General features: G+C 38.3%; 2 protein-coding genes and 1 long non-coding RNA gene across 14 annotated transcripts; 1 reads left to right on the top strand and 2 right to left on the bottom strand.

The window, feature by feature from the left end:
• The first annotated feature begins 1,065 nt into the window (after window positions 1-1,065).
• Window positions 1,066-5,872, top strand: LOC112193276. Of its 12 annotated transcripts, none has more exons than XR_005807750.1 (12): window positions 1,066-1,462; window positions 1,579-1,657; window positions 1,865-2,033; window positions 2,476-2,682; window positions 3,206-3,282; window positions 3,371-3,875; window positions 4,074-4,198; window positions 4,285-4,417; window positions 4,669-4,735; window positions 4,905-5,031; window positions 5,124-5,285; window positions 5,554-5,872. It is a non-coding gene; the product is annotated as an uncharacterized LOC112193276 (long non-coding RNA). The 12 variants fall into 12 exon arrangements; XR_005807747.1 differs by having other exon boundaries at window positions 3,118-3,282; XR_002933828.2 differs by lacking the exon at window positions 2,476-2,682 and having other exon boundaries at window positions 1,074-1,462; window positions 3,118-3,282; window positions 3,371-3,470; window positions 3,688-3,875.
• An 11,526-nt stretch (window positions 5,873-17,398) lies between these two features.
• On the bottom strand, window positions 17,399-19,066 carry LOC112192137 (galactinol synthase 2). Its single transcript, XM_024331725.2, has 4 exons — window positions 18,617-19,066; window positions 18,187-18,507; window positions 17,960-18,094; window positions 17,399-17,871 (listed from the first exon to the last, which is right to left on the bottom strand). Exons 1-4 carry the CDS (start codon window positions 18,947-18,949, stop codon window positions 17,638-17,640), a joined length of 1,023 nt encoding a protein of 340 aa, XP_024187493.1. The 5' UTR covers window positions 18,950-19,066; the 3' UTR covers window positions 17,399-17,637.
• Window positions 19,067-22,053: 2,987 nt separating this feature from the next.
• Window positions 22,054-23,704, bottom strand: LOC112192962 (galactinol synthase 2). The gene is made up of 4 exons (XM_024332915.2): window positions 23,287-23,704; window positions 22,863-23,183; window positions 22,630-22,764; window positions 22,054-22,531 (listed from the first exon to the last, which is right to left on the bottom strand). Exons 1-4 carry the CDS (start codon window positions 23,611-23,613, stop codon window positions 22,298-22,300), a joined length of 1,017 nt encoding a protein of 338 aa, XP_024188683.1. The 5' UTR covers window positions 23,614-23,704; the 3' UTR covers window positions 22,054-22,297.
• Between the last annotated feature and the right edge of the window lie 1,132 nt (window positions 23,705-24,836).

Here is a 24,836-nt window from a genome sequence, read left to right as displayed (position 1 = left end):
AAGTGAACTAGATTCAATCTGAGGATAGTGAGGCAGACTTGTTTACTAAGTCATTGCCTAACTTTCGAGAAACATGTGGCAAGAATTAGCTTGCGGAAATTATCTGAACTCCTATGACCGTAGTCATCAGGGGGAGGCACAGACATCGGGGGGAGATGTCTACATGTTCACCTCGAAACGTGAAGGGTGTGTTGTGCTCTTTTTCCCCTTCGACCGAGGTTATTTTTGTCCCACTGGGTTTTTGTTACTCGGCAAGGTTTTTAACGAGGCAAAGAGAGAAGCACCGCGTTTGGACAACACAAGGGGGAGTGCTTAAGGATATCTCTATTTTGTGTTTAATCCAAACTCTAGGTTACTTGACCTAGTGGTAATATGGTTCAATTAGAAGAATCTAGAGATTCTCTTTCCTTGTATGATTCTAACTCTATGCATTGTAATCTTCTATATAAAGAGGCCCCTATTATCAATGAGAATACACAACAAATTCCTCTCAATTCTAGTTTCCCTAAAACACATATCAACTAATTAGTTATTTATCTTTATCAAAATGGATTCCTAACCATATGAGTGACATACCAAAGCCCATTAGGTGTCTAGGTAGATAATTTATATATTTCCCATTTATTGTAATAAGTTTAATCAGTTTGTTATTTACTTAATGTAGATGGTTCAAATAATATTTTACACAATTGATCTAACAAATGTAGATTAAAAAAAAAAAATTGATCTAACAATAGAAAGTAAAAAATTGTAGAAGATTGAAAAATTGGGGAAACGTCTCATTTGGATTGGTAGATCTCCAAAGTGATCTTGACCAGCTCTCCATGCTGAGCCACATGAAGGTCAGACTCAGGAACAGAGTTGAGAAAGAACAAGACTGCAGCTTTGGTTGCCCAATGACGAGTGTTCCAGATAACACTACTAAAAAGAATTGCAATTGCTTCGAAAATTTGCGATGGAAAATTTTTCCGTCGCAAAAGGTCAGCTTTCGTGACGGCGTATGCTACGCCTATTTTGCCGTAGTATATTTTGGAGTTTCTGCGACGGATATAATGTTCCCGTCGTATAATTAAAACCAATTGCAACACTTTAGCCCTACCGTCGCGTGAATTATTAGGAAAAAAGAGAAGAAAACTAGATGGAGTCTGGACGAGTGGCCACACTCTCTTCGATCTTCTTCTCCTCCTCTCTCTCTGCTCTTTTTCGTCTCCTCTTCGATGACCACCCTGAACATAACCACCTCTCTTATTTCCTTACTCAATCTCTCTATAGATATGGTGGTCGTGGAATCACTGGGATGGCTGACGGAATCGACTATAATGCCCAAGAAGCACCGCGCCATCGACGGCATCGGCATCATCATCACCGCCGCCGTCACTCTTTCTCCGGATCTGAAATCTAAGCCTCCGAGTAGTACCGAATCATTGAATCGGTGCTCTGCAAGCAATTCCGAATTTCAAAGGTAATTATTGATTTTATGCTGCACAATGAAATTGATGCGCGAGTGTCTTTGATTTTAGCTCTAATTTAATTTTCAACTATTCTCTCTGTGATTCTATTCCTCTTTCTCGATTCTAGGTTTTTGAGGTTGGTAAACTTTCAGAGGCTGAAGCGCGAAGCTTGGAAGAGCTTCGGGATTAAACCCTAGGTCGATTTAGTAAGCATTCTCTTTCAGATTTCATGTGGAAGCTGTTAGGTTTCTGTATTTTGTGGGCATTTTGGTCGTTGATTGGTTCAATTTCACGATTACTGTTTTCATTTCGATTTTTGATATTGAGCAATTTTGGTACTTTATACAAATGAATGAATGGTGCTTCAGAAATTGATGAGTATTTGATTTTAATCCTTGAGAGTGAAATTTCAGATTGCATTTTCAACAATGTTGCTATGGATGAGCGGTTTAAGGAGGAAAGTGAATATTGTAAGTGTCATTTCCACCCCTAATAAAAGCAGCGCCTTCTTCGTCTCTCCACCCCTAATAGCAAAATATCATCCTCTACCTCGACTCTTAGAGCTGCCGCGTTCTCCATCAGGTGCCGATTCCATTTATTTTTCTATTTCGATTTCTCTCTTTGTATTCACGATTCTGTTTATTATGATCCAAAAATCGTTCTGTTATATTATCTGTTCTAAATTTTGCTGTGGATCTGTTATATTTTGTTTGGTTTCTGTTTGATTCGTGACCTCATTTGTGGATTTGTGTTATTTCATATCACTATTGTGAATATGCATAGCTTGATTATCAGTATTCCCCAAATCTATACTATTTGTTAGCTTTTTAGGTTAGATTTGAGGCGGATTACGGGGTACGCTTTCTTATCTACTTCTACCTTAGATCTTAATAATCTAGTATTTGATTATTAAGATGCTACCATTAGCAGACTATATAAAAGCTTTTGTAAGCCCAGTATTTGAAATTCCTAGTTAAACTTGGTTCTCAGTTTTGTTGTGTTTTTTCTTTCTTTCTTTTTGTAGTTTGGATCTCTTCTATCCATTTATGGTAGTTTCTGGTATAACAAAACAAGAAGAATGGGTTTAGGTGTTCATTAAGTGGGGTCAGATGCAGAGAATGGAACATACGTTCTCCTTGAACATGAGGAAAATGGCTTAAGTAACCAATACGAAAACTATGTTCTCCCAGTAGCAGTCAAATGCAGTTATGTCTTTCAAGCTATATTCCAGGTCTTGGTTTTTTTCTTCTTCCTTTTTTTCCCCCAATAATTAGTCAATGCATTAGCTCTGATGCTAATAAGTTCATTGTAGCTCTCTTCTTGCAAAATTGTCTTAGTTATGAACCGGAGAAGCTATTGAGCATGTTACCATATTCTCACTTGTTGGGTGCGTACAACCTAATTTTGTTGACACGATTCATATGATGGAAAATTGAATTCACAAAGGATGCAGCAAAATTGAATTGTTCCTTATGCCCTGAAAGATAACTCAAGTGCATTGGCCAAAAGTAGTAGTAATAATAATAATAATTTAAGTGCATAACATATGTAGAATGTCCAAATCATGGTCTGATTTCTCCTATCGGCCCTCAGTTTTGTCTTCTTCAGTTGTTATATACTTATAAGTGTCACTATTGATTGTGAATTAAAACTTTCATTGTTTCAGGTGGCTTTCTTCATGCATGCGATCAAAATCCTACATGCTTCTCTAGGAGGACTTATTGGAACTTGGCCTTTATTTTGTATCAATGCAGAAAGCACATATTGATCCTTTCACACAAGGTATTTGCAAGCCATCTGCAGCTTAAGGGGTTCCGCTCGGAGGGATGGGGTATGTTCTGATCAGAAGGTTCTTAGCTTTTTTTGGAATTTTATCTTCACTTAATTTAACAGGGGCCATCGGTGGATATGTATTGCAGAAGTGGCAGCATCTCAAGAGGTTTTAGAGGCGAGTTCAGGCAATGGCAAATCATTTCGGGTGCATGTGATGGTTCTCCTGACATGGCCAATCAATTCTCTGTAAAATTCAGCTCTTTATCTGTTTACTTTTTGCTTGTTCAAGACATAGCACATATCTGTTGATATTATCTGTCATCTTAACTGCCGTATTGAATTATTCATTGGTACATAATCATGTGTTTCTGGTTTTTTCTGCAATGCAACTTCACGGTGATAATTTATTATAGTATTATGTAGAACATGTTTTCTAATTTATTGCTTTTAATTATATCTTCAGTAATACCAAGCAGATTATTATTTGAGGTCCACAGCTAAGATACAGAAGCTCTACCAAGTGAAAACCAAGTTTTTCTTTTCTTTTCTATGCCTGTAGTTTACTTTGTATGCTGTGGTGAATTGGGACCTAAGTTACTTTGTATGCAAGCTTTTGAAGTCAATCTCAGTGTTGAAGGCTTTTGAAATCAGGTTAATAAATTCCCCTTAATTATCGAAGTACATAGAAATCTCTCTTGAAGAAGAAAAAAAAAAAACTAGTTTTCTTCTGACGTTGTTGGCGTATATATGACCTTCTATCATTGCTTCTTCTTACTCTCTGCCTTTTCTCATCTGAGTATTACTTGCTTTTCTGGGTTCGTGCTTATTTGTGGTTTCATGTTGATAAAGAGGTACAAACCAAGACCCATGAGGGCTGAAAGAGGCAATGAGTTGCATAATGGGAAGTTGATTGTGCAGAATTGGGGATTTCGGAGTTGGCCTGATGGGATTCAGTCAATGGCTATCCCACTAAGGTGAATGGCTATCTCGCTATTTCCTTTATCAATAATGTTAGGGTTGATTGATTTTGTATACAGTTTGTAATTTGATGTTTCAACAGTCTGCTGTGGGGTTGCTTATAAATTTAAGGCATAGACACCTGCCCAAGCTATGACCTATATATGTGACTTGAAGTTATTTTGGGTTGTCTTCAGTCTTCATCCACAGTGTGAGCCGTCAGAAGGATGTGACAGGTATGGTTACTTAAGAAAACAGCATTCAACAAGTATAGCTATGATATCATATATTTGTAGACATATTAGAAATATTAGTTCATAAGAATTGTTGCTTCAATGTATTTCCCGACTAGTGTTCTAGGACTATTATCAAAGCATCATTCTTGATTCAACATGTAAAATACATTCTAACTCTGCCTTTGCCTTCTTCGTCCCCTGCTCCTTTCTAAGGTATAATGCTAATTGATTATTTTTCTTACCTAATCCAGCGATTGTGTTGCGTACTTGGATTTTACTTGGAATCTTATTCAATTAGTGGGGCACTCTACCTTCAATGTGAGTGATTGCCTGGTTTTAATACAATAATGTTCTTTTCTTTCCCTTTAGCAGTTTTTGTTATTTATTTATTTATTATCATCTTAAAGTAGTACTGTAGTAGTTATTCAATGCTTATTTGTTAGTTTTACAACTCTTCAAATTCTATTCCTGTGTTTTTGTTTTTCAGGACGAACAAAGAAGGCTCTCCTTTTATGCTGCAATGTTCCTTCCACTTAGGAAGACCATGTATAAAGATAGGAAAGCAATATGTTCCTGCCCTTGAAAAGCTTGGTACTTTGAGGTTGCTCCAGCAGGTGAGTTGATTTTGTACTTAACTGATTCAGAAATATCTCTTGTTTGCATAAATTCTGAATGGGTTTTAAATTCCTCCTTGTACATATTACAGGTGTCTCGGGTGTATCAGTCGATGAAGATTGAACATCTATCTCGGATGATCCCATTTTATGACTTTTCTGTTGTAGAGAAGATATATGTGGATGCTGTTAAACATAACTTCATAGCTATGAAAGTCGACCATATGAAGGGTGTTATGATGTTTGGTAACTTGGTAAGTTAAGGGTGCTATATCATCTTTTTTGTTATGATTTCATTAGATATGTTGACAATTTGAATCTAGAACTTTCATTAATTATTTGATGACTTGGTTTCTGGATATATATAAAAGCTGAGTGATCTATTTTATTGAACCTGGTATTCTAAATAATGTACCCTGGATAATTAAGGATTGCATGTTGGTAATTTTTTTTTCCCAAATGCATCTAGAAAACTGGCAAGGATTTTTTAATTATCAAAGTTGATATATACATATTATGCAGGAGGATTAGAATGGGGCTGCTCCAGCTAGAAGTGTTCTGGTGTGGATCCTAATATAAATTTGAAAGTATGCTTAGGCAGCAGCTGTGGTTGATAGTCTGGCCATCTTTTAGAAGTGAAGGTGCTGCAGTGCTGTTGTTTTGGCTTACTCTTGATTGCTGCTTGGTTATAGATGATGGGTTTCATATTGTAATTTGATATTTTTCGGTTCATAATAATTGCTATAGATGGTACTAGCTTTGGTGTGCAATTCACACCATTTTTTTTTTTTAAAATGAAATATTCTTTTGCGACGGCAAAGTATCCGTCGCAACCAATTCACCCCATTTTTTTTTTAAAAATGAAATATCTTTTTGCGACGGCAAAGTACCCGTCGCAAATAGTTTAGCCATTGCGACGGCAACAGTTTTCCGTCGCAAATACTTTTTGCAACGGCATTTTACCGTCGCAAATGGATTTTGTGACGCCACCTATTGCAACGCCAACATTTCCGTCGCAAAAGGCTCAATTTTCCGTCGCGAAAAGTTTTTTCCGTCGCAAAAGCCCAATTTGCCGTCGCAAAATAGGCGTCGCAAAAGCAATTTTTTTTAGTAGTGTAATGGAAGCGAGGATGATGTCGCTTTTGGGAAGCGCATAATTTAACCCTGAAAATATCGTTAGTAGTATAAGCAAGTAGGGATCGTTCTATCCGGGGATTGAGGGTACACTTGTAATTGTGAAACAAATAAAGAAAAGTATTATTTACAAAAATAAAATAAAGAATATAAATATATACAATTGTATAAACAAATAAAGAATTAAAATAATAAAGTATTATTTACAAAAATAAAATAAAGAATAGAAATATATACAAGTAACAAAATAAAAAGGGAGGGGGTTTAAGAATTATAGAATTGAAAATTAAGATAAATAAAATAAAGAAAATGTAAAAACATATATACAAGGGTGGATCGCAAGGAACAAAGATCAAAACCACATCCATATGTAAGAAATCCAATTACAATTCCTATAGTTGATTTTAAATGTCATGAGAGAGGAGTTGATCATGTGAAACATTCGAAAGCAAATGATTTCCCATATTTTACTTTTCAATGCTAATTAACCTAAGCGAAAGCACCTAAATTAATTCTATCAAACATGCAATCAAGCCCTAGAAAGCTAGTCAATCATGACATGTTCAACGCATTAGATATAGAGAAAGGCTATCAACTCAAGTGTACAACTTAGTATGGAAAAGTCCACCTAATTGCAATCCTCTTTAATTAAATTCAGTCTTTGCACAAAACCTTTACTACTTTGATTCAAGTTTACACAAAACGAAAAGTCGATTTCATGTTCTTAAACCTAGCACCAATTATATCAAAACCCTAAGTGTTTGCAACCACATAAGATTAAAATACAAAAGTTTTCTATCATGCAAATTTAATTAAACAAACCCACATAAGCAACATAAAAATCAACATATAGAAATCACAACTTTATTTCAAAACATATAAACGGGCTTTAAACTTTGCCCTTAACATTATTTTGTGAACTAGAATTCATAGTTTTACAAAATCAAACAAAGAAAACAAGAGAAAGGATATAATACACCTTGAAAGATGAATGATAAAGCCTTGAGACGAAGAACTTGAAGATCCTTGAAAGCAAGCAATCTTCTAGGGACGACACAAGGGTGGATGGCGGTTGGGAAATTGATGTATTGCATGGCTTCTCTTTCTCTTGGCTTGAAAATGAAGAACAAGAAAACTAGAGAATGGAAAAGAAATATGGAGAGGAAATGGAGAGACAAGGAGATGGAATGGATGAAGGAATGTGTTAACTAAGGAAAATGGAGAGGAAATGGTGAGACAAGAAGATGAAATGGATGAAGGAATTGGTGATTGAGAGTGAGAGGAGAAGGTGTTTAAATAGGGAGGAAAAAGAAGAGTGAAATGATGAGATGAAGAAAAATAATGAAAGTGGAGTATGAGAGTGGTTTGTAAAATATGTAAAAGATGAGGTAATGATGAAAGCAAAGCATGAAGGTGAAGAAATGTGGAAGTGATGATGATCTTTTAGAGTAGAAAAAATGTATCCAAGGAAAAAGAAATGCTTTCTCCATGTGGGTGGGAAACATGAATATGTGGTGTTGAGCTGTTTTCAAGTCATTTTCTGCCCCTTTATTCCTTCAATTATTTCTCCCACAAGACTTCATTATATGCCTTCGACTTCTTCATATGAAATTATCCACCATGAGTGTAGATTACTGTGGTAAAATTTCAGAATTTCTTGCCATGTGGTTGGGCCGGAAATGCTGCTGGACCTCTTACAGGTCCAGTTTTCCGGTTTTTCTTCTGTAGAGAATTGGGCTGATTGTTTGAAGGCCTTCCACTCATATTTTTCTCTGGAACTCTTCATAAGAAATGATCCTTTGGGTGTCTAGAATGGATCTGGAAGGTTTCAGCTCATTTGAAGTTCATTTGGTCAGGCGGCCGCTCCTTCTTCTTTGCTTGGCTTGGTTTCTCCTAACCGGAGTAGGAATATGTGTAAAATTGATCTTTTAGTACATTTCCATTTTTCTACTCCAATGTGTCGCAAGCTCCTCTTTCCATTTATGAGTTCATTTCCATATTTTAGCTCGGAGGTCCTGAAAATAGAAACTAATAAGAAAAGTAGAAACTTTCCTAAACTGAAAAATAGAAACTACCGAAAATGGAAACTTACTAAAAATGATAAATAGAAACTATAAAAATAGAAACTTTCTACAAATAGGAACTTTCCCAATCAAAGAATGAAAACTTTCCTAAACAGGGTTTTAATAAGGAAATAACGCAAGAAATGTAGGGAAAAGCAAGTAAAACGTCGCATTAAAATGCTCCTATCAGAGGACGAGAGCAGAGACCAAAAGGAAGAAGACTAAGAAGAGGGCGTTGCGCCGTTGTGGACCGTAATGAGAATGAAGACAGAGACAGAGAGACCTAAAACAAAGATGGGTATGAGACTGTAGAGGCAAGGGTGAAGAGATGATTTTACTCGTTCAGATTTGAAACAATTAGATGATTTACTTCAACAGTAGTGTAATTGCCATTAGTAATGTAGAATTAATCTGCATGTAGTTCTACTTATAAGCTTTTTCTTTGACACACAGTATTAATAGGCAGTCTCCAGTCTCAATTAATATCTCACCAACTCTGATTTCAAACCTCATATTATGCATCAACCAATCAATTAATGGTGAAACAACCTTAATAGTTTTCTTCAAAATTATTATATATAACTATATATAGTCTTGTAGGTTGTAATGTCTTCTGCAAAATATGCACCATATATAAGAGAAGCAAGCAGACTTTGACCAAAGCCATTTGCTTTTACCAACTACCATCTGCACACAAAGTCTGAAGAAAAATACCTTTCATCCTCACCAAGAATTGAGTGCTCCTTCCTTCCCTGCTAGCTTGTTTTATTTTCATCCATCAGGGAGATAATGGTGAAGACCAGGGGCGGATTCAGAAATTTTTTTCAAGTAAGGCAAGTCAATGGCAGGAGGGGAAGGGAGGAAAATTATAGAGAAGCTGCAGATTTTGGAGGCAATTGTGAAGATTTTGCCTTGGTTTTGTCCTGTTTTTGCCTTGATTTTGCCTAATTTATGTTATTTTCTTTCCCAATTCACCTTGTTTTGCCCTATTTTTGTCATTTTCACATCCCTTGCCTACACCAAATCAATGTAAAATCAAAAATCCAGTCTAGGCAAATGCCCAAGCTGGGCTCTATGTGGATCCGCCCCTGGTGAAGACCAAACCAACCAGTTGGACTGAGAGCTTGCATGTGCCAAAGTCAACACTCTTTGCTTTTAATTTTAGAAATTCCTATTTTTCTTTCCTCTTTTCCTATTTAAACTCTTCTGTGTATTCCATTCCCTCATTATTTTCCCTTAGACTCTATCTGTACCATTTCCACCATCCTTTTAGTACTCCCTCCTATCATCGAGTAGCCTGCTAGTTTTGATAATCCCTTTTTTTTTTTTTTGATAAAAGCTAGTTTTGATAATCCCTTCTCTACTGTCTGTTTTGCTTTGCTTTTGATTTCAAGGCTTCTATCTTCTTGACCAATCTCTGTTAAATATGGTAATGTATTTCTGTATATTCAAGCACACTTACAACTGAATTACAAACCTGCTCTTATAGAGCTCCTACAAGATTATAATATCAGCATTGTAGCTTGAAAGTTCATATTTACATTCTGTCAAGATGAGTGTGATCCAGCTGATGTGAGGCTGGAAAGGTTAGTGGCTACAGCTCACTTAACACTCCCCCTCAAGTTGGGGAATAGATGTCTCGCATACCCAACTTGTCTAGTGAGCTGTGGAACACTTTTCCAGAAACTGCTTTGGTCAGGATATCTGCAAGTTGATCTTCAGTACGCACATGTGGCATGTTAATGGTTTCTGACTCCAACTTCTCTTTGATAAAATGTCGATCCACTTCAACATGTTTTGTTCTATCATGTTGAACTGGATTGTGTGCTATATCAATGGCTGCTTTATTGTCACAATACAAATTCATAGCATGCTTGGGTTTGAACCCTAAGTCTTTCATCAAATGACGAAGCCATAGCATTTCGCATACTCCATGAGCCATTCCTCTGTACTCAGCTTCTGCACTGGATCTAGCAACCACTTTTTGCTTCTTGCTTCTCCACGTGACCAAGTTACCTCCCACAAAAGTAAAGTAACCTGAAGTAGACCTTCTATCAGTGATAGAACCAGCCCAATCTGCATCTGTGTATCCAGCTATGTCTGTGTGGTTATTCTTGGAAAACATGATCCCTTTACCGGGATTTGTTTTCAAATACCTCAGAATTCTATGTACCGCATGCATGTGATCTTCACTTGGTGCATGCATGAATTGACTTACAACGCTTACAGCATATGCAATATCAAGTCGTGTATGTGAGAGATAAATGAGCTTGCCTACTAACCTTTGATATCTCTCTTTGTTAGTAGGCACTTGGTCTGGATATTCTGCTAATTTGTGATTTTGCTCCATCGGTGTATCTGCTGGTTGACATGCTAGTAAACCAGTCTCTATGAGTAAGTCAACCACATATTTCCTTTGAGATAGGGAAATGCCTTCTTTTGATCTAGCCACCTCAATGCCCAAGAAGTATTTCAATCCTCCAAGATCTTTCATCTCAAAAACAGATGATAGATGTGCTTCTAGTTTCTTGACTTCTTCTGGGTCATTACCTGTCACAATCATATCATCAACATAAATGATAAGTGCAGTAAGTTTATCTTTTCTGTGTTTCAGAAACAGTGTATGGTCAGAGTTGCTTTGTTTATAACCAAATTGTTTCATAGATTGGCTGAATCTCCCAAACCATGCCCTGGGGGTCTGTTTTAGTCCATAAAGGGATTTTTTCAACTTGCACACCATTCCTGCTTGTGAAGGTAGAGAATAGCCAGGAGGTAGATCCATGTAGACTTCTTCCTTCAAGTCTCCATGTAGGAAGGCATTTTTTACATCAAATTGCTTCAGAGGTCAGTCAAGGTTAGCCGCTAATGACAGTAGTACTCGAACAATATTCATCTTGGCCACCGGGGCAAAAGTCTCTTGATAGTCAATACCATATGTCTGAGTATACCCTTTAGCAACCAACCTGGCTTTATATCTATCCAATGTACCATCAGCTGCGTACTTCAAAGTATAGATCCATCTGCACCCTACTATTCTTTTCCCTGCTGGTTTTGGCACTAGTTCCCATGTTTGACTCTTTTGCAAGGCTTCCATTTCCTCTTCCATAGCTTTAGTCCACTTACGATCTGCTAGAGCATCCTGTACTTTATTTGGAATGATAATAGCAGATAAATGAAATACAAAGGATGCATATGACTTGGATAACCTATGGGATGACATGTAATTGCTTATGGGATATTTGGCCTTGGCTTTAGGATCTGGTTCATATTGAACCTTTGGTTGACCTCTATTTTTTCGAAATGGCAATTTATGACTTGGTTCCGTTTCAGTGTTAGGCTCAGAATTTATATTATCATGAAATTCAAACACAGGGTTATTAATTACCTCTGGATCATCCTCAGGGAGCATTGGTGTTGATGGGATAGTAGAAGGGGAAGAAATCTTTCTTACTGGTGATTCTGGAGTTGGCAGCTGATTTCCATTTTCAACGATTCTAGAGTTTGCTTCTGATGTCGGTAACTGGTTGCTCCTTTCAGTATTTCCATGTTCTTGGATGTCCATGGGTTCCAAGGGTGGACACAAGCAATCCCTCGAAGACTGCTCTTCCTTAATATCATTCTCCCCCTGAAGAGTAGTCTTCGGGGAAAAATGTAGATCATGTTCATGGAATGTAACATCCATGGAAACATAGGTACGTTTAGTGGTTGGACTATAACACCGATATCCCTTTTGAGTGGAAGCATAGCCAATAAAGATACACTTTTCAGCACAAGCATCCAACTTGGTCCTCTGGTTTCGATGGATATGTACATAAGCTACACAACCAAAAATCTTTGGATCAAGGGCATGGGTAGGTGGTAAAGGTAAATGACTGGCAAGAGCTTGAATTGGTGTTTGTGGTGGTGGACTGGTTTCCTTAGATGTAGACTGAAGGGCTTAAGTAGGAAGTCTATTTATGAGGTAAACAGTAGTTAGGATGGCATCCCCCCAAAACGATTCTGGCATATGAGCTCCGATCAACATGGAGCGAGCAACTTCAAGAATGTGGCGGTTTTTTCTTTCCGCCACACCATTTTGTTGAGGAGTTTGTGGACATGTGGTCTGATGAATGATGCCATGGGTAGCTAGATACTGGTGAAAGAGATGGTTCACATATTCTCCACCATTATCTGAACGAAGGACTTTAATAGGTGTTTGGAACTGAGTTCAGATCATGGCATGAAAAGTCTGAAAAACTGGGAAAACATCACTTTTATTTTTCAGCAAGTAGATCCAACTCATTCGGGTGCAATCATCGACAAATAAAACAAACCATTTCACTCCAGAGGGCGTTGGTGGACAAGGTCCCCAGACATCAGAGTGAACAAGATCAAAAGGGGCAATACTTTTTGTTGAGCTCAATGGATAGCTGACACGGTGACTCTTGCCTAAAATGCAAGTGTTGCATTTAAAGGCGGATGGTTTATTATGTTGAAACAATAAAGGGAAGAGAGTTTGAAGATAACCGAATGATGGATGTCCCAATCTCTTATGCCATAACCATATCTGTTCTTCATTTGTGGAAGTTCCTTTTGAATCTGATGCACTTCACTTACACGATGATTGCCAGCAGTGGTCATCTCCATATAGTATAATCCCCCCTTCTCAATACCCCGCCCAATGATTTCCCCTGTTAGGATGTCCTGAAATATACAACACCACGGGTAAAGAATTACACAACAATAAAATTGTTTTGTTATCTGTTTGACAGACAAGAGATTATGAGATAGGGAAGGAACAAGTAACACTGTATCAAGGGTAATGGAGTCTGTAAGAGTGACAGACCCAGCACCTGTAATTGGATAGGAATCGCCATTGGCATTAGTTACGCCAGACCGGTGAACTGAAGTTAAATGTTGAATATTGCTAGAGTTATTAGTCATATGGTCCGTTGCACCTGAATCTATTATCCACATATCCTTCCAATTAAAGTCAGAGTGACTCGATAGCAGAGAGTAAGGTTTACCTGAAGTGGTCATGAAGGTAAAAGTGGAGTTACCAGAGTGATTCATGAGAACTGAAAAAGGTGCTTTCCTGGGTGATGTAGATGAAGAAGGCTGGAAGTTACGAACATGCGGCAGTCTGTATCGAGCAGCCATGGATCAGTACTGACTAAGTAAAGAGAAGAGAAATCGGATCCTTGGGTGTTGCCTATCGCGCAACCTTTCAGTAACTCCTTTTAATGTAGCCAGGTAGTAGAGGAACGATTTTGGCGGAGCTCAGCTCACTTGTTTAGCAGGGGACGAGACCCTTTGCTAGCACTTCTCGTATCAAATCAACCTAGACACCACATTAATTGGATAGACCTATGTGGTTGAGCGAGTAAGCTCGACGTTACAAGGATAAAATTTCTAATTTTTTTTTTTTTTAATGTGAAGAGGAAGACAAGAAATGTGGGTTTCTTCTTGGATTCTCCTCTGCGAGATGTTCCTATGCAAGATTCTCTCTCTCTCTCTTTTGTTTTGTTTTTTTTTTTTTTGGTTGTCAAAAACTTTCTTCACGTGGTCATCATCATCATGCCTTCAACTTTTTTTTTTTTTTTTGTCTGTAGCAGGCTTGCAATAAAAGGTGGGGCTTTTGGTGACTAATGTCTGCCAAAAGGTGTGGCTTTAAAGAAAAAAAAAACGGTAAAGGGTATTAAAGAAAAAAAAATGGTATTAAAAAAAGGTGATAGGTGCCAGCACAAAGCATGTCCCCTTTTTTTTTTTTTTTTTCCTTTTTGGAGAAAGCTTCTCTTTTTTTTTTCTTTGCTTTTCTTTTCTTTTCTCCGGACCTTGCACGCCTCCTTCTTTTTCGAGAAATCTTCTCCTTTTTTTTTTTCCTTTGCTTTTCTTTTCTTTTCTTTTCTTCCTTTGAAACTCACTCCTCTCTTCTTTCTTCTCCTGCTTTTGCCGAGACCAGCCCTTGTCTCTCCCTCCTTTCTTTTCTTCTTTCTTCTGTCAGCTGAAACTGAAGTGGAAGTGCAGATCGGAGAATGGAGTGGAAGGCGCGGTTCGATCGGAGATGTTGCAGATCGGGCTTCGTTGGTGGGAATGGAGGTGGTGCAGTACGTCCTGGGTCGAAGGAGGATCCGAGCGGCGGAGAGGGTAGAAGTTGACCGGACTGGAATCGGAAGGTACTTCGACTTGGTTAATTCTTATTCGAGCTTCGATCGAGTTCGCTGAGGATTCGCCTCTCTGCACGGAACCAATTCCCAGGTGGTCGATTCAAGAAACTGGTGAGTACTTGCTTTCGGCTTTTGAAGCTATGGAGGTCGATAATTGCAGGATTGAGAACTCGGATTCCGAAGAGGTATGGTCAGAAAGGTGAGTTTTTGGTACTGGTATTTTTGTTGGGTAAAGCTTCTGCTCAATTGGTATGGATATATTTTCTGGGTAAAAAGATGAAGAACAGAATTGGTTCTTGGTATTTTTGTGAGCTTCTGTTCAATCTTTGAGCAAAAAACTTGGTTATGGGTAATGGGTAAGATGAAGAAACAAGGTTCTTCTTTTGATATTTTTGGCAGCGGAGTATGGGTATGGGTAATCTAGATTTCTAGAGGTGGGTATCAGTCTCAAGAGCAAAACTGCTCTGATACCATGTTAAATATGGTAATGTATTTCTGTATATTCAAGCACACTTACAACTGAATTACAAACCTGCTCTTATAGAGCTCCTACAAGATTATAATATCAGCATTGTAGCTGGAAAGTTCATATTTACATCCTGTCAAGATGAGTGTGATCCAGCTGATGTGAGACTGGAAAGGTTAGTGGCTACAGCTCACTTAACAATCTCCACCATTTTTCTTTTTTGCCTTATTGTCATCTTGCTACCACACCGTCAAGTGTTTATCTTAATACTTCTCGATTGCCATAAATTTTTCTCTGTCTTTAGCATTCCATCTAAAAAAATTGCTCATTTTCAGGAGAGTTCATTAAGCTAGGATCACAAGTCAGTGAAAACAGTTCCAGTTAGATGACGGGTGAATGGACAGTATAGACCATATGTGATGAGCAGAGTTCTGTAGAGTACCGACCATGAGCTAGCTACATACTGGGAGCGATAGATACGGGATATCTCTTCACTCTTAAGGCGCCTAACATGCATAACTTATTCACCTTTGTTGAGAAAGCAATTAGATTTCACAGGTCAAATCTGTACTGTAGAGTAGAGAAATATAAAGAAGCTGCACAAATAAACAGATTTGGGTCGGGATTCCTCCATATATGTGGTCTGAGATGCTGTGTTATATATAGAAAGCAGCTGGAACGTCAAATATATCAGGTGCAGGAGTGCATACAGTGCTGGATTCAAGGTTTAGTTTTGTCACAAAGATTATATGGGTTATAATTTGTAATGTGTCTTATAATGCTAGCTGCTACGGCTAATTTCTCTGTAAAACTATGACCCATATTGGCCATATATATATATATATATATATATATATATATATTAAGCCACTAACTAGAGCGTAATTGTCCTCATTTTTGAAATGAAAGCGTGCTTTGAGAATTAATGACCATCCCATATATGTGTAGTACATTATTCATTATTTCCTATATAGAATATGCCTATTTTTCCTCTCTGGTTTCCTCCAACATCCACTGTAATTGCAATTAGTACTAACTGTACTATATCATCAGTACTTTGCATAACCTCATGTTTGAACAGCAATTTCCAGCAAACAAAGAATCAAATAGGCAAGGCATCCAGTCCCAAAATGAATAACTCTGCTTTCAAAACTCAAATTATGTATCATCAATCAATTATGGTAACACAACTGTTAAGCTTCTAATATGTCAAGGATTATTTCATAGCCTGTAAATGTTTCTGTACCATATAAACCACCTTCACACAAAGATTGTGAAGATAAATACCCTCTAATTCACACCAATCAATTCTTGGTCCATCACTGCTACGTTGTTTTAATTTCTTCATCAGAGAAGTAGGGACGAAGACTAACCAATCCAGTACACTTTGTGAACACCAACTACCCATTTGGACAGAGCAGCAGAGCTTGCATGTGCCATAGTTTTGACTGAAAATTTTCCCAACTTTGCTTTGAATTTCAAAAAACCCCTCTTTTTCATCTCAAGCCTTCTTCTATATATACCATGAACTTTCTAGATCTGATATGTTCCCCATTGTGCCACCAATTCAACACCACCTTTGTTTCCCCATCCGCATATAACCTTTGCTTGCTTTTGCCTTATAATGTTGCCACCGTATCCATCCAAGTATCCGGTATCTCCTCCCCCACCGGAAACTATTCTCCATGTTCAGCTTGCAACATTTTCTTCTCATCTTTGCAAACTCTGCTCCGTCTTGAGAAATCCTGATTTTCATATGTAAATTAAGCTAGGGTCACAAGTTAGAAAAATCCGATGGAGTGTCACAGGTGAAGGCCATTTAGAGAAGGAGAAGTGAGAAGCAAGTTGGAAGTTTGATCAAGTTGACCGGATAATGTCTGCTCAGGCTCACCTCAATCCTATTCCGGCGGTCAATATAGCCTTGCTACTGTTTGTGGTTGGGCTGAGCATGTGTACTTCATTTTTAGCTGAGCCTTGTCCACACTCCACAGAGCCATCAACACAATTTTGGGGATGGTTTTCCAGATCCAGCTAAATCCAGAGGTTCCCAGCTACACAACTAAATAAAAGGTTTATTATTTAAAGAATCTTTACCTTTCAGACCAGAAATCACAAATCTGCCGCCAAACAAGTTTATTAAACAAATCAAGCTTTGCTTCCTATTTCTTGTTCACACACTACACAATTTGTTCTTCTTTCGGTGTTGTAATATTGGGGATCTGAATGTTATTTGGTTATTTGGCCATAAGTTGGTCACTAGATGCAAGTGCCAACAGTCCCAACGTTAGAGAAGGAAAAAAAAAAAACTGCTGAAATGAAGAAAAACGAAGACAAGGATGAGGAGTTCGGTCCTTGTTCATTACATTTGAATTTAAACTACGAAACCTTAGCGTTCTTATCAAAACAGAAGATTTTGGAGCTTGATTTGGCTTATATGCCTCTTACGACAACTATGTGGAGTTGCTGCAATGCAAGGTGCTCATAGAGAATATACGAGATAGATTAATCAACTGATTCAAAGCGTTTGGTTCCTTCAATAGTAGTTCAAAGGTATACAATTTGCAAATATGAAAATTGGAATTATATTTCAAACGTTGTTCGGAACATAACAAATAAAATCAACCCCGACATAAAAAACAGGGGGTCTCGAAACTCCTAAACTAAAACTTGAAAAAGGCCTCCAAAGTTAATAATTTTGGGAAGACCAAACCAAAATACTAAATGCAATCAATTTTTTAAGATCAGCCCTATATACTTCTTATGTATAGGGTTAAATCCCACCAAGAACCAACAGACACTAGGCAGCTCTTGGGGCGGTAACAAAACGAACATCGCCAGCCTCCGACAGGGCTGCCACAAATGGCCGCAGGTTCACTTGTTCGGTGCCATTTCCAGACTCTGCAGCACCAATGCAATTCTTGTAGTCCAAAGACTCGTCATCATAAATGTCCCACCATTTCTTCACCAACATCTTGATGTCTTCTCGCTCCATGTTCTCCCCTTCTCCATTGTACCTCCATGGCTTAGAACCCTAATCACAATAAAAACGACCATTAATTCATTGTTACAAAATCAATCAAATTGGTGATCATAATGTACTTGGTGGATGGTATACTCACATTAGCACAATAGTGGACAACTTTAACCTCCTCTAGCTTAATGTTTTCAGGGTGGCGCCAGAGCATAGCCAACACAAGGTTGTAGTTTGAAGGGATAGGCACGTACTTGTCCCTAAAGAACACATTTAAGAAATCCTGCGAAGTTCCAAAATGGTAAATTTACTGTCAGATTAAAACCCAATTGAGCAATAAATAACCAAAAATTTACTGTAATGACATTTATTTACCTGCTCAGCAAACGAAGTCGGAGTAGAAGTCTTGAGGGTGCTCATGAGATCATGGTAAGTAGACAAGTTTGGCTCATAGACAAACATGCCAGCATTGAAGTATAGAGGAGGCTTGGGACCCAAGCTGTTGTCCCAATGTACCCTGTCCGGGCACTGCTGGCAGTACCCAATCTTGAACTGGGGACTGTCCCTCCAATTCGACTCACAAAAGCAATCCATCACAGCGTAAAAGTAGTTGTCAGGGTAGTCAAACAGGTGGTCAATGTTCTGAAAGACTTGGATATCTCCATCCAAGTAGATCATCTTGCTATACTCCACAAACTGCAACAGAAATAACGATCACATAAGAAAACATCAAAACCATAACAATCAAAGGAACGGACACGTGTCAATAACCCATTAAAGGATACAAAGGAAAAAAAAACTTTACCTCCCAAATTCGAAGCTTGGAGTAGTTGATGACGTAGTACGCCATGGCGTACTGGGTCTGGTTCTCAGGAGGGTGAACAGGCTCAATCTCTCGGACTATGCAGCCCTGGGACACTAGGATCTGACGGTGCTCTTCAGGCACATCAGGCAAGATGGCCACAACTAGTGGGTACTTGCTCTTCACCTTCCTTAAACCCTTGGCCAGACCAACCACACCTTTGACGTAGTCGCCGTTCCCGGCCAAGAACGTCACATAGGCCCGGCTCGGGGCAGGGGCGGCCTTGGTGGAGAGGATAGTGGTGGTAGCGGCGGTGGTGATATCATGAGGAGCCATGATGAGTGTTTGTTTGGGATGGAAGAAAAGGATTGGTGTTAAGAATAGAGATCAGCGAGTGTTTACAAGAGGGAGTGGTGTATGCTTTGAGAAGGCTTGTATGCAATGTTTTGGATGATGAAGTTGGTGTTGGGGTTGGGGGGTTTATATAGAATTGGGGTGCGTAATAAAATAAGGAAAATGGGGTCGGGTTGGTTTTGATTATGAAAAAGAAATGGTAGGTTTAGGGTAAATCCCGTAAATCATTAACTAGTACGTGTGGGTCTTGGAGGAAAGTAATACGTGGATGGGTCTGAGGAGACTGATGAGTCTCATTTTCCCACTGATCAATGGTGATTAGAAGCATATCTAATTCTGTCATTTAAGTCAAATTGATTTCGATTTCGATTTTAATTGGACAATTATAGAAAGGATTGTTGGTTTGGATATTTCAATAAACTGGATTATCCTCCAAGCCCACCATGCTTTTTGATAGGACTATAATATCCTTGTGATCTTCTCATAATATCGACTTCAAATCACCCTTGATCTTCTGAGGGTTAACATGTAAAGTAGTAAATCCTTCATTTCCATATTAATATCATAAGTTAAAACCACCATAAATCAAAAGATTACTACAAGAAATCGTTCGTTAATTTTGGTATTATTGTTGAAATTTTAAAGATTAGTGAATCACTTATTTATAAATTTTAATGAAAATTAATTATGTCGCTTAAATAGTGATCTGGATCATAAATAAATATTTAGGTTCATATTTGATTTTAATTGGACAATCCAAACCAACAATCCTTTCTATAATTGTCCAATTAATATTCAGATCGCTTAAATAGTGATCTGGATCATAAATAAATATTTAGGTTCATAAGCAGTAGTTGAAATTAGGAGGCTAACTGAATTACGAGCTCATTCTTTTTTTCTTTTATTTTTAAACACATAAACCGTTCGAATTATTAAGATCAAAGGTAGAATTTAAACCAAAAGAGAAACAAACATCAAAAGTAAAATTAATAGGATTTACTTGCACAAGAGGATGATGAACACGCATGTAGTGGTTGAACCTAAGAATATCCGAAACTAAAAGGGCGAAGCGGTAATTACACAAAAAAATGTTAATCTACAGCCTCCCTCTAATAACCACCGACAAGAGGTGGCTCGATCTTCCTACCTGAGGCGAAAAAGACTGTACTAGCCTCTGATCCCCATACACGGAAAGTCCCATCTCAACGCCACGTACACAACTCCAGACACGTGGCTCCCTCCCAGTCCGCTAGATACCAAAGTGCGGGCACCGATGGCTTAAGCTCCACGGAATCAAACTAACTCCCCCAAAACCCGGTTCACTTTTTGGTCTATTCTAATCGAGTGGGACCCCTGCTCCCTCTTAGCTGTCAATCTACTGACTGGTGTGCGACCACGTGGCCGCATCTGGCTCAATGTAGTAGATTGTCGCCACTTGGCGTAACGGAGATGCCCCCAGAAGAACACCCCATGCATTCGAGGAACGGCGCTTTCTTTTTCGGTTTAGTTAGTTGGTTGGGCCGAAATAAGACGCGTTTAACTTTAATTACGGAGGTGGACGGCGTCGTATTAATTGTGTTTCTTAATATTGGATAAGTAACCCGACCGACCAGAGGTCTTAGTATTGGATAATGTGTTTCTTTGACTCTGGACTACTATGGTAGTAGGTATATTCCGTTTAATATTCTTGGAGAATCTTCTAATCCTTAAAAATTTGGTAGTATGATTCAACCGTCAAGATTCTTGGGATTTCTTTTTATTATTTCCATCATTTTGAGCCATTGATTGTGTCGATTCTTTTACGTAATTCCCTTAAAAGTTTTATTCATTTCCCGTACGAATTTTCCATCCATGGAGGATTTTTCCTTTCAGTAATTTTGGCTATCAAGAATGATCATCTCTAATTATGGAAAAAGAAGATGAACCGAGAGTTTGGGTAATTAATGTATGTGATTCTTGTGGAGGCAATCTACGATGTTTAGGGAAAGAATTGGAATTGGCACATCGATTATAATCTAAAATTAATTGGAACAAATTTTGGGGCCGGGTCATTAGCTAGGGTTTACGTGTTAACATACCTCGCCTCTTCGATCATATTTCCTGAAAAGGTAATGGACTAGTCTGTTAGGGCTTAATCCATACTAATACTTCAGTTTTCCATTTTGGATATCTGAAACCTGGAGAAATTTTTCTATGCTACAGCCAAACCAAGTGTCAATTACACGTGGTTTGACGCTTTAATTAGATTTCTCCATCTGTACAATCATTACACATCAGTCATTAATCGGCATCCACAAGTTTCTGCCGGTAGCATAAGAGGTTAGCAAAACTTCGCCGTTAGTATCATCAGTGGCTAGAAGAACAATAATTTATAATGATCTTGAAAATTTTTGTCAATAAGATCTTACATCTATAGTTTTCTTTTCTTCTTCCCATGTTCTTTAAGAGAACTTAAGTTCTCAAGTGAGAGAGCAAGAAGGAGAACCACAAACTGTAATTGAAATGTTCTGAATGAAAACAAGGATTCAAAGTAACAGGGAAGGAGTTTAGGTGGATTCTCCTCTTACATACCTTAAATCATGGTTAAGATTGGATTCTAATGCTTTGTTTTCTATTGTATATTCTAAAAGAGAAAGTTTGAGTGTACCCGGGACAAAATGGATGCTCAACATTAGGGTTTTTCCTTTGAATGAAAATTCCATTTTAACGCATAATGATGGTCCAATTTTAGTGCTCATTAGGGTTTACGTGATTGATTCACTTCTACCATTTCACAGATGTGATATATATTAATGCAATGGGTGGAAAATCTCACATCTTCCACTATAAAAAAATAACTTGAATCTTAATTAATTTCAGGTTTTACTAGTACTGGAGTTCTTTGTTCTTGGAGGGATATGTTCCAATTTGTTTGGTTTCAATGATTTCTTGTTTCAAGAGGGAAGGCTTGTCTTCATACCGTTCACCGCCGGGGGGGGGGGGGGGGGGGGGACACTGTATTTATAGCAAGTGCAAGTTTGTTCTTCTCCTATGAATGAAATTATCATCAAATTTGTTCTGGGAGAAACAATCGATTGATTGCAAGATTGATCTGTTGAGGAACCAATTAAAGATGTAATTCACATCACATATACATTAATACCCATAAAACCGTCCCAATAAAAACAAGGGACTCAAAAGTACCACTTCAAACTCCTAAACTACGTACTATACTCCCACCAAGACCAAAAGAAAACAAACCAACACGTACGTACTCTTATTTAGAACACTCTCCTATATATAGTTTTTCTATATAGGAAATAATTCTCGAGCAATTAGAATTCGGAGGCACTAAGCAGCGGATGGGGCGCTAATATAATCGAGATCACCAGTCTCCGTTAACAGCGCCGTCTGGAAGGGCTGTAGGTTCACTTGCCGAGTTCCATTTCTAGCCCGAGGAGCCACAGTGTTGTTGTAATCCAATGACTCATCGTTATAGATATCCCACCACCTCTTCACCAGCATCTTAATATCTTCCCTCTCCATGTTTTCCCCTTCTCCATTGTACCTCCATGGCTTGGAGCCCTAAACAAATAACAAATATTTAACAGTTCAGTAACTAGGATTTTCGATGAAAATAGTTGATCCTTAAGTAAATGATTAAAGTACCAATTAATACTCACATTAGCACAATAGTGGACAACCTTGACCTTATCCAATTGGATGTTTTCAGGGTGGCGCCAAAGCATGGCCAAAACAAGGTTGTAAACTGAAGGGATAGGCTTGTACTTATCCTTGAAGAAATTGTTCAAGAAATCCTGCAAATCAAACCAGCAGAATTTCACGTCGTTTTATGACCTAACTGGGTAGAAAAACAAATTAGCCTTCAAAAAAAGAAGTCATATATTCATTTTACCTGCTCAGCAAATAAAGTAGGAGTGCTGGTCTTGAGGGTACTGAGGAGTTCCTGGTAAGTAGACAAGCAAGGCTGATAGACAAACATGCCTGCATTAAAATATAGAGGTGGCCTGGGACCCAAGCTATTGTCCCACTGAACCTTATCAGGGCACTGCTGGCAGTACCCAATCTTGAACTGGGGACTGTCCCTCCAGTTGGGCTCACAGAAGCAATCCTTGACAGCATAGAAGTAGTTGTCTGGATAGTCGAACAGGTGGTCGATGTTCTCAAACACTTGGATATCTCCATCCAAATAGATCATCTTGCTATACTCCACAAACTATAACAAAAAATGAGGATTAAGATCAACATAAGTAAACGGGCAAAACCCTAATAATCAAAATAAATGGACACGTGTCAGGGACCTAATATGGTTCACGTACCTCCCAAATACGAAGCTTGGAGTAGTTGATGACGTAGTAGGCCATAGCATATTGGGTCTGGTTCTCAGGAGGGTGAACAGGCTCGATCTCTCGGACTATGCAGCCCTGAGAAACTAGGATCTGACGGTGTTCTTCAGGCACGTCGGGCAAGACAGCCACAACTAGGGGGTACTTGCTCTTGACCTTCCTTAAACCCTTGGCCAGCCCAACCACACCTTTAACGTAGTCACCGTTTCCGGCCAAGAAGGTCACATAGGCCCGGCTACGAGCAGTTGAAGACTTGACGGTGGAGACGGTGGTGGCAGCAGTGGTGATACGAGGAGCCATGATGGAAAAGTGAGGTTTTGTGAGAAAGGAAAATGAGGCTTTTGGAGATGAAAGGAACTGTTTAGAAAGAGTCCTGTGTCTGCTTAAAGCTTTTGAGTTTTGAAGGTTGATGGAGTAGGGTGGAGGGTGGGGGAGTATATATAGGATTTTGAGAAACAGCAATTTCCATTTTTGTTTTTAAAATTTATTTTGGGATTGGAAAATGGAGTTGGTCGCTTCATTACTGTTTGATATTGTAGATGTATACACGTCGCTTTGGAGAAAGTGTAGAAGTTGATGGGTGTATTAGCCTATTAGTTCATTTTCTGCCATTACAAAGATGTGTGTTATTTAATTCTAATTAAATAAATGCTTTTTGATTCATTCTTATAGTTTACCTTTCGAGTTATGGATAGCAAATTAACAGATTAATGATTCATCACCGGATTTGGTGGTGGATCCGGTAAATTTTGACATTGGAGCTATTTACGGTCAATAAAATGTTCCTTTTGTATAGAAAAATGCAGGGTCACATGGTCGTAAAACGTTTGTTAGATCCACCACCACCGACTAAAGCATGAAAGCAAACATGACTGACCTCTAATCTCAGCACACGAAATGTCACTTCCTTTTGCCACGTTCACATATGCAAATACGTGGCAAGCTTATAGTTGCCTAAGTATCAAATGTGGGGCCTCTATCGATCACCTTGCTAACACGTCCGCACCGATAAAATTATAGCGAGATCAATTGTGTCACATACCACATTACATTAAACGCAATAATCAAATGCAATGTATTCGATCTTTGTAGGAAAAAGACCCTCAAAATGCACGTTTTCAGTAAATCAGAATTAAGTCTATATTAATTTCAATTCTATTTCACCTAAATACCGGATGCAGGCTCAATTAATCGTCATGTTAACACGTACAAGATTACAGTGAGAACGGTCATGTAACGTATCACATTACATTAAACATGACAATAAAATACAATGATGTTCGACCCTTGCAGCAAAAGCAGCTTGAAAATGCGTGTTTTATGTAGATCAGAGTTCTATTTCTATTTCATTTCTAAGTAAATATCAAATGTGGGGCCTCAATTGATCGCTTTGTTAACGCGTCCGCACCGACAAAATTACACTGAGAACGGTCGTTCCACGTATCACTTTATGTTAAATGTGACAATAAAAAGTAATGACTTCTGACCCTTGTAGCAAAAGTACCCTCAATATGCACGGTCTC

This window comes from Rosa chinensis, chromosome 3 (genome assembly GCF_002994745.2).
Source record: "Rosa chinensis cultivar Old Blush chromosome 3, RchiOBHm-V2, whole genome shotgun sequence".
NCBI lineage: Eukaryota > Viridiplantae > Streptophyta > Magnoliopsida > Rosales > Rosaceae > Rosa > Rosa chinensis.
The sequence above is the reverse complement of the archived record's forward strand: the minus strand, read 5'-3'. Positions and strand labels throughout refer to the sequence as shown.